The sequence below is a fragment of the Capra hircus genome, chromosome 19, assembly GCF_001704415.2.
Source record: "Capra hircus breed San Clemente chromosome 19, ASM170441v1, whole genome shotgun sequence".
Lineage (NCBI taxonomy): Eukaryota > Metazoa > Chordata > Mammalia > Artiodactyla > Bovidae > Capra > Capra hircus.
Window position 1 is genome coordinate 12,570,255 of NC_030826.1, and position 8,503 is coordinate 12,578,757.

The 8,503-nt window shown below is 52.1% G+C and overlaps 1 protein-coding gene across 1 annotated transcript; it reads left to right on the forward strand.

The window, feature by feature from the left end:
• On the forward strand, positions 1 to 7,357 carry MRM1 (mitochondrial rRNA methyltransferase 1). The gene is made up of 5 exons (XM_013971843.2): positions 1 to 631; positions 833 to 926; positions 6,181 to 6,313; positions 6,406 to 6,525; positions 7,035 to 7,357. The coding sequence occupies exons 1-5, from the start codon at positions 69 to 71 to the stop codon at positions 7,202 to 7,204; spliced, it is 1,080 nt and encodes a 359-aa protein (XP_013827297.2). The 5' UTR covers positions 1 to 68; the 3' UTR covers positions 7,205 to 7,357.

The window sequence follows — 8,503 nt, forward strand, 5'->3', positions numbered from 1 at the left end:
AGCTGCTCACGTGGGGGACGGCGCCAGCGGGAGTGACCGCCCCTGCGGATGCAGTCCGGGCATCGACCATGCCGCTGCTCCCGGCCGTCGGGGCCGGGACCTGGCCCTGCTGCGGCCTACCCCTCACGCGTCCTTTCTCCCAAGCGACGCGGCGTGGGGGGCGACCCGGCGGGGAGGAGCTCGGCCGCCTGCCCCTGGATGACCTGGCGTCGGTGCCGCGGCCTGCCGGGGGCCCAGAGCTCCTGTTTGGCCTGTCCCCGTGCCTCTTGGCGCTGCAGGCCGCCCGCCGCCGCGTCGCCCGGCTCCTGCTCCAGGCCTGCAGGTCGGGGCTGCAGGGGCAGCGGGCCGAGCTGCTGCGCGCGGCCGAGGCGCGGGCTATCCCGGTGCTGCGGCCCAGGCGGCGGGAGCTGGACGCCCTGTGCCGTCACCAGGTTCACCAGGGCGTCTGCATGGAAGTGAGCCCCCTGAGACCCCGGCCCTGGGCCGAGGCCGAGGCGGCCCGGCCAGGAGACGACCCCCAGCAGCTGTGGCTCGTCCTCGAGGGGCTGCAGGATCCCCGGAATCTTGGGGCCGTGCTGCGCTCCGCTCACTTCCTCGGAGTGGATAAGGTCATCACCAGCCGGAGAAACAGGCACGGACGCCCTTTATTCCCCGTGCGTCCCCATCTGGAGGCGCAGCCGAGTTCCTAAGCACCTTGACCCTTGGGTGGTCCCTCAACCAGGCCTCCCCGACGCCAGAATTCTTACCCCCTAACCCTTGGGGTATGGGGGAGGGCACAGCACCGGGCCTGAGGTTACCCGGCTTCATATGGTGGCATGGGGAAACCTTGCAGCTGCCCGCTCACTCCAGTAGTCAGCAAGGCCAGCGCCGGGGCTATGGAGGTGATGGACGTGTTCTCCACTGATGACCTGGCCGGTTTTTTACAGGTAATGGCGCGGGGGAAGCGGGGGTGTGTCAGTAAAGGAGAAGAAATGAGCCAAGCTCAGTCTCTCCAAGGGCCTCCTGGCCAGCAGCTGAGGGAGGAAAGGGTGGGGGGGGGGCAGTGTTGGTATCGCTTCCTTGTTTGTTTAGTCACGAAGTCGTGTCCACTCTTTGCGACCTCACGGACCTGCAGCACGCCAGGCTTCCCTGTCCAAAGTATTGTGGCCATTGGAGCTTCAGCATTAGTCCTTCCAGTGAATATTTCGGATTGATTTCCTTTGGGATGGACTGGTTTGCTCTCCTTGCAGTCCAAGGGACTCTCAAGAGTTTTCTCCAGCTCCACAATTTGAAGGCATTAATTCTTCGGAGCTCAGCCTTCTTTATGGTCCAACTCTCGCATCCATACATGATTACTGGAAAAACTGTAGCTTTGGCTATATGGACCTTTGTCGGCAAAGTGATGTCTCTGCTTTTTAATAACGCTGTCTAGGTTGGTCATAGCTTTTCTTCCAAGCAGCAAGCATCTTTTAATTTCATAGTTAAAGTCACCATTTGCAGTGATTTTGGAGCCTCCAAAATAAAACCTGTCACTGTTTCCACTTTTTCCCCTTCTATTTGTCATGAAGTAATAAGACCAGATGCCATGATCTTTGTTTTTTGAATGTTGAGTTTTAAGCCAGCCTTTTCACTCTTTCACCCTCCTCAAGAAGCTCTTTAGTTCCTCTTAGTTTCTGCCATTAGAGTGGTATCGTCTGCATATCTGAGGTTGATATTTCTCCTGGCAGTCTTGATTCCAGCTTGTGATTCATCCAGCCGTCTAAATCGCTTTGAGGAGAGAAGGATCTGGAGTTTTAAAAAGCATGCATGGAGCAGAATCTGCCGTTAGGGACTTCCACTGCACTCCTTTCAGAGGCATACTTTTTGCCCCTCCTGCTGGTTTACTCAGTGCTTCATTGCCTAGGGGCGTCCTGATGGCTCAGTTGGTAAAGAATACGCCTGCAATGCAGGAGACCTGGGTTCGATTCCTGGGTCGGGAAGATCCAGTGGAGAAGGGATAGGCTACCCACTGCAGTATTCTGGCCTGGAGAATTCCATGGACTGTATAGTCCATGGAGACGCAAAGAGTCGACGTGACTGAGTGACTTTCAGTTCACTGCCTAGTAAGTAAAGTGTTAGTTGCTCAGTCGTGTCCAACTCTTTGGGGCCCCATGGACTGTAGCCTGCCAGGCTCCTCTGTCCATGGAATTCTTCAGGCAAGAATAGTGGTGTGGGTAGCCATTCCCTTCTCCAGGGGATCTTCTCAACCCAGGGGACCGAACCCAGGTCTCCTGCATTGCAGGCAGGCTCTTTACCATCTGAGCTACCAGGGAAGCCCATCTAGTCAGTAAACGTTCACTCGTGAGAAACCAGTGGTTCCTGCTTCCTCCTGTAGGGAAGCACTTTGAAAGGCTCTTTGAACAAGGACTAGTCTATCCCTTTCCCCTGGTCCCTCCCACAAACGAAGAAACAAAGAAAACCCCCCCAAACCACTACCACCAGCAGCATCATCACCGCCACCAAAAAACCCCCCTTTGATGTCTAGGAAGGAAGGGTCAGTTCAGTCCAGTCGCTCAGTCGTGTCCGACTCTTCGCGACCCCATGAATTGCAGCACGCCAGTCCTCCCTGTCCATCACCAACTCCCGGAGTTCACCCAAACTCATGTCCATCAAGTGGGTGATGCCATCCAGCCATCTCATCCTCTGTCAAACCTTAGCAAAACCCCTGGTCCATCAGCATTTGTCTTCAGCCAACACCAGGGTGTCATAGCAAACACCCTCTTCCAACAACACAAGAGAAGACTCTACACATGGACATCACCAGATGGTCAACACCAAAATCAGACTGATTATATTATTTGCAGCCAAAGATGGAGAAGCTCTATATAGTCAACAAAAACAAGACTGGGAGCTGACTGTGGCTCAGATCATGAACTCCTTATTGCCAAATTCAGACTTGAAGAAAGTAGGGAAAACCACTAGACCGTTCAGGTATGACCTAAATCACACCCCTTATGATTATACAATGGAAGTGAGAAATAGATTTAAGGGACTAGATCTGATTGAGTGCCTGATGAACTATGGACGGAGGTTCGTGACATTGTACAGGAGACAGGGATCAAGACCATCCCCATGGAAAAGAAATGCAAAAAAGCAAAATGGCTGTCTGGGGAGGCCTTACAAATAGCTGTCAAAAGAAGAGAAACGAAAAGCAAAGGCGAAAAGGAAAAATAAAATCATCTGAATGCAGAGTTCCAAAGAATAGCAAGAAGAGATAAGAAAGCCTTCCTCAGCGATCAATGCAAAGAAATAGAGCAAAACAACAGAATGGGAAAGACTAGAGATCTCTTCAAGAAAATTAGAGATACCAAGGGAACATTTCATGCAAAGATGGGCTCGATAAAGGACAGAAATGGTATGGACCTAACAGAAGCAGAAGATATTAAGAAGAGGTGGCAAGAATACACAGAAGAACGGTACAAAAAGATCTTCACGACCCGGATAATCACGATCGTGTGATCACTCACCTAGAGCCAGACATCCTGGAATATGAAGTCAAGTGGGACTTAGAAAGCATCATTACGAACAAAGCTAGTGGAGGTGATGGAATTCCAGTTGAGCTCTTTCAAATCCTGAAAGATGATGCTGTGAAAGTGCTGCACTCAATATGCCAGCAAATTTGGAAAACTCAGCAGTGGCCACAGGACTGGAAAAGGTCAGTTTTCATTCCAATCCCAAAGAAAGGCAATGTCAAAGAATGCTCGAACTACCACACAATTGCACTCATCTCACACGCTAGTAAAGTAATGCTCAAAATTCTCTAAGCCAGGCTTCAGCAATACGTGAACCGTGAACTTCCAGATGTTCAAGCTGGTTTTAGAAAAGGCAGAGGAACCAGAGACCAAATTGTCAACATCTGCTGGATCATCGAAAAAGCAAGAGAGTTCCAGAAAAACGTCTGTTTCTGCTTTATTGACTATGCCAAAGCCTTTGACTGTGTGGATCACAATAAACTGTGGAAAATTCTGAAAGAGATGGAAATACCAGACCACCTGACCTGCCTCTTGAGAAATTTGTATGCTGGTCAGGAAGCAACAGTTAGAACTTCACATGGAACAACAGACTGGTTCCAAATAGGAAAAGGAGTACGTCAAGGCTGTGTATTGTCACCCCGCTTATTTAACTTCTATGCAGAGTACATCATGAGAAACGCTGCGCTAGAAGAAGCACAAGCTGGAATCAAGATTGCCAGGAGAAATATCAATAACCTCAGATATGCAGATGACACCACCCTTATGGCAGAAAGTGAAGAGGAACTAAAAAGCCTCTTGATGAAAGTGAAAGAGGAGAGTGAAAAAGTTGGCTTAAAGCTCAACGTTCAGAAAACAAAGATCATGGCATCTGGTCCCATCACTTCATGGCAAATAGATGGGGAAACAGTGGAAGCAGTGTCAGACTTTATTTTTTTGGGCTCCAAAATCACTGTAGATGGTGACTAGCCATGCAATCAAAAGACGCTTACTCCTTGGAAGGAAAGTTATGACCAACCTAGATAGCCTATTAAAAAGCAGAGACATTACTTTGCCAACAAAGGTCTGTCTTGTCAAGGCTATGGTTTTTCCAGTGGTCATGTATGGATGTGAGAGTTGGATTGTGAAGAAAGCTGAGCGCTGAAGAATTGATGCTTTTGAACTGTGGTGTTGGAGAAGACTCTTGAGAGTCCCTTGGACTGCAAGGAGATCCAACCAGTCCATTCCGAAGGAGATGAGCCCTGGGATTTCTTTGGAAGGAATGATGCTAAAGCTGAAACTCCAGTACTTTGGCCACCTCATGCGAAGAGTTGACTCATTGGAGAAGACTCTGATGCTGGGAGGGATTGGGGCAGGAGGAGAAGGGGACGACAGAGGATGAGATGGCTGGATGACATCACTGACTCGATGGACGTGAGTCCGAGTGAACTCCGGGAGTTGGTGATGGACAGGGAGGCCTGGCGTGCTGCGATTCATAGGGTCGCAAAGACTGAGCGACTGAACTGAACTGTGCTTCCCTTGCTAGACACAAGGGGGCAGTATTGCCATGTATTTAGCAGTTTCCCTGGCCATCCCCCAGGGCTCCTCAGTCCTTGGGTCCTTTTTCTGTACATACTTATTTCTTGTTTGTCACATGCAATCTGATGGTTTTAAATTGCTGTTTAGATACGAATGCCTCCCAAATATATATCCTTCTGGGTTTTGCTCCTGAACCTCAGATTCACATATCTGGTTGCCAACTCAACAGCTCTTTTTTCTAATGGGCATTTCAAACAGGGTTTCCGAATGCTCCTGTTCCTTTTGCAGACTCAGCCAGCTCAGCTGATGGCAGCTCCTCCTGCCTTCAGTTGTCAGGCCTTGGCATCCTCCTTGGGTCTTCCTGCTCTCTCACCCCGCATCCCACCTGTCTTACGAGGATGTGATTGTCCAGTCCTGCACGTGCAGCTGACGACAGAGGTGCCCCAGAGATTAGACGAGGATGTAAAATAAACAGATATTGTTAAGGCACATCCTTTCATTTTTACCTTGACCTTCTTTCCACATTCTGACCATTTCTAACCATCTCCAGTGTTACCACTGTGGCCCACGCCACCATCATCTCTGCCTGTGTCACTGCAGAAACCTAACTGGTCTGCTTGCTTCTGCTCTCAACATAGAGTGATTCTGTAGAGATGTGAGTCAGACCATGTCACAGCTTCTCTGCTCAAAACCCTTCAAAGGCTTTGCCTCTCTCAGAGTGAAAGCCAAAGGGCTTCCAGTCACCTTGAGGTCCTACCTCCCGTGGCCTCTCTTTTCCTTTCCTGTCTCAGCAGCTCCCTTTCCACTGGCCACTTGGCTGTTCTGCTGTTCCTCACGCTTTCCCAGTAAGCACCTGCCTCTCGGCCTTTGCCCTTACTGATCTCTGCCTAGAGTATCTCCTCCCCCAGGTGTCTGCGTGGTGCTCCCTTCCCTCACCTCCCGCAGGTCTACACTTCAATGAGGCTTCCCTGACCTCCCTGCCACGAGGCTGGGGTTTGGGCCTGTTTTGTTCATCACCTTATCCCCAGTGCCGAGCACAGAGCCTGTCCACTCTAGGTGCTTGATAACTACTGACTGAATCCAGCGGTTTAACGAGGGGATGACTAGATGGGCAAGGCCAGGCTCCTCCCAGCTGGTGCTCCACTGAAGGATTGATTTCTCCTCCCCGCTTCAGGCCAGAGCCCGGCAGGGCTGGCTCGTGGCTGGCACAGTGGGCTGCCCAGGCCCTGAGATCGCCCCATCCTCCAAGATCCCCATCACTCGCTGCTTGGATTTCCTCTGGGACCGGCCTACCCTCCTCGTGCTGGGTAGGTAGATGTCCCTGCTCTTTGCTGAGATGAAAGCTTCCTGAGTGCCTGCCTGCCCAGCTGGGGCCTCCATAACCCTCCGTGCTCTGCAGGAAACGAGGGCTCTGGTCTGTCCCGGGCAGTGCAGGCCTCCTGCCAGCTTCTCCTCACCATCCTGCCTGGCCGGCAGCTGCCTCCTGGACTCGAGTCCTTAAACGTCTCCGTGGCCGCAGGTGAGTTTCCACTCCCTGTCCTTCTCTGCCTCTGATCACACGCATACAGCTGCTTCAATTCATCCTAAATACCTTTCTCAATCTTTGTGTGTCCAACTACTGACTACTGACCCTCATTTGGCTTATATGTGCCAAATGAGGAACATATCTACATCTTCTAAAAAATTAATATAAGTTTTGACTGCTTTGGGCCATCATTGCTGCCCAAGGGCTTTCTCTCGTTAAGGTGAGCAGAGGTCACTCTAGTTGCAGGCTTCTCCTTGCAGTGGCTTCTCTTGTTTGTGTGCGGGCTCAGTGGCCGTGGTGCCTGGGCTTCATTGCCCTGCGGAGCATGTGGGAATCTTCCCAAACCAGGGAGGGAACCCGTGTCCCCAGCATTGGCAGGCAGGTTTTAACCAGTGGACCACCAGGGAAGCCCCCTACAGCTTCTTCAGGATGAAGTGAAGAAGTGCCTGGCCCATGGCCCCTCCTCCAGGTGTCCACCCTTGTCCTTCTGTCTGTCTGTGCAGGAATCCTTCTTCACTCCATTTGCAGCCAGAGGAAGTTCCCAGTGGAAGGGAGGAGAGAGCAACTTCTCCACGACCCCCAGGATCCCTCGGCCTCATCTGAAGCAGCCAGAGCGGCTCAGCACCCAGGATTGTCCTCAGGATCAGAAAAGAAGAGCCAAGATGGGGGCTAACCGGGACTGTCCACGGTGTCTGTGTGCTGGGGGCGCACGCACCCACACCCTCGAATGTGCTGGAGTCTTGTCTTTTTGAGTGGGCATCAGCCCTCTGTTTATAAACCGCTGTCCTGGGAAGCCAGGAGCTTTGCAGTAGAGGCCATAGGAAGTTCAGTTTCCCATTTTTTTTGGACTTGCGGTTGGAGGTGACAGCTTGGTAATTTCTACACTGCGCTGGGACAGAGGGTCTGTTTCTTCCCAGGTCCCGCCTGAAAGTGAGGGGGAGTTTTGGACATCAGAAAGAAGGGCATCGGGCAGCCCCATCCAGGGTTCTCTTCCTCTTGGACGGGTGTGAGAAGGCAGAGGGAAGCCCGGGGTACTCCTGTGGGCCAGACAGGTGCAAATCCAGGCTCAAACCCTGTGAACACACGGCTTCATCTTTCTAACCCCCAGGGCTGTTGTCAGGATCCAGTGAAACATCACTTGATATCCAGCAGGCACCCCTTCTCTCTGGTTCCTCCATTAGGTGGCAGCCTTGCTCTTTGGTCCACAGTCCCTTTGGGAAGCTCTCGCAGCCACCTGGGGAGATTCCTGGCTGTGGCCCACCCGAGAGAGGCAGGAGAAAGATGAGCAAATAACTATCGACTCACTGGCCCTCCAGTACTCACCATGGGTGAGTCACCAGTTAGTCGGCCTCCATGGAAGGACCTGCTGAACCAGAGTTCTGGCCTTTGCTTCTGGGAGGTGGTGAGGACCTTGGAGATTTGCCGTTTATTGTACAACCCAGACAGATTTGGTGCTCCTTTCCCAGGCTCCCATGAGTGGAGCAGAAGCCACTAGGCTAAGTACCTTAGAGCAGTCTCGGCTGCTCACTGGAACCACCTGGCAAGCTTTGAAGAACAGCTGACCCCCCTCTCAGCCGGATGTAATTGGTCAGTGTGCAACACGAACATCCGACTTTCTGTTTTTTTAAAGGATTTTATTTATTTTCTCTTTTGGCCGTGCTGGGTCTTCACTGCTGCTTGGGCTCTTCTCTAGTTGCGGAGAGCAGGGCTGCTCTAGCTGTGTGCGCTGGCTTCAGTAGCTGCGGCACAAGCGCTCCGCGGCTGCAGCTCCACAGCTTCTAGAGCACAGGGTCAGTAGTTGCGGTGAATGGGCTTAGTTGCCCTGCGGCACGTGGGGTCTTCCCGGATCAGGGATCCAACCCTTGTCCCCTGCGTTGGCAGCCGGATTCTTTACCTCTGAGCCACCAGGGAGATTCCGAACATCCGAATTGTTAAAGCTCCCCGAGCTGGGTTCCAGTTGCAGCCCAGGCCG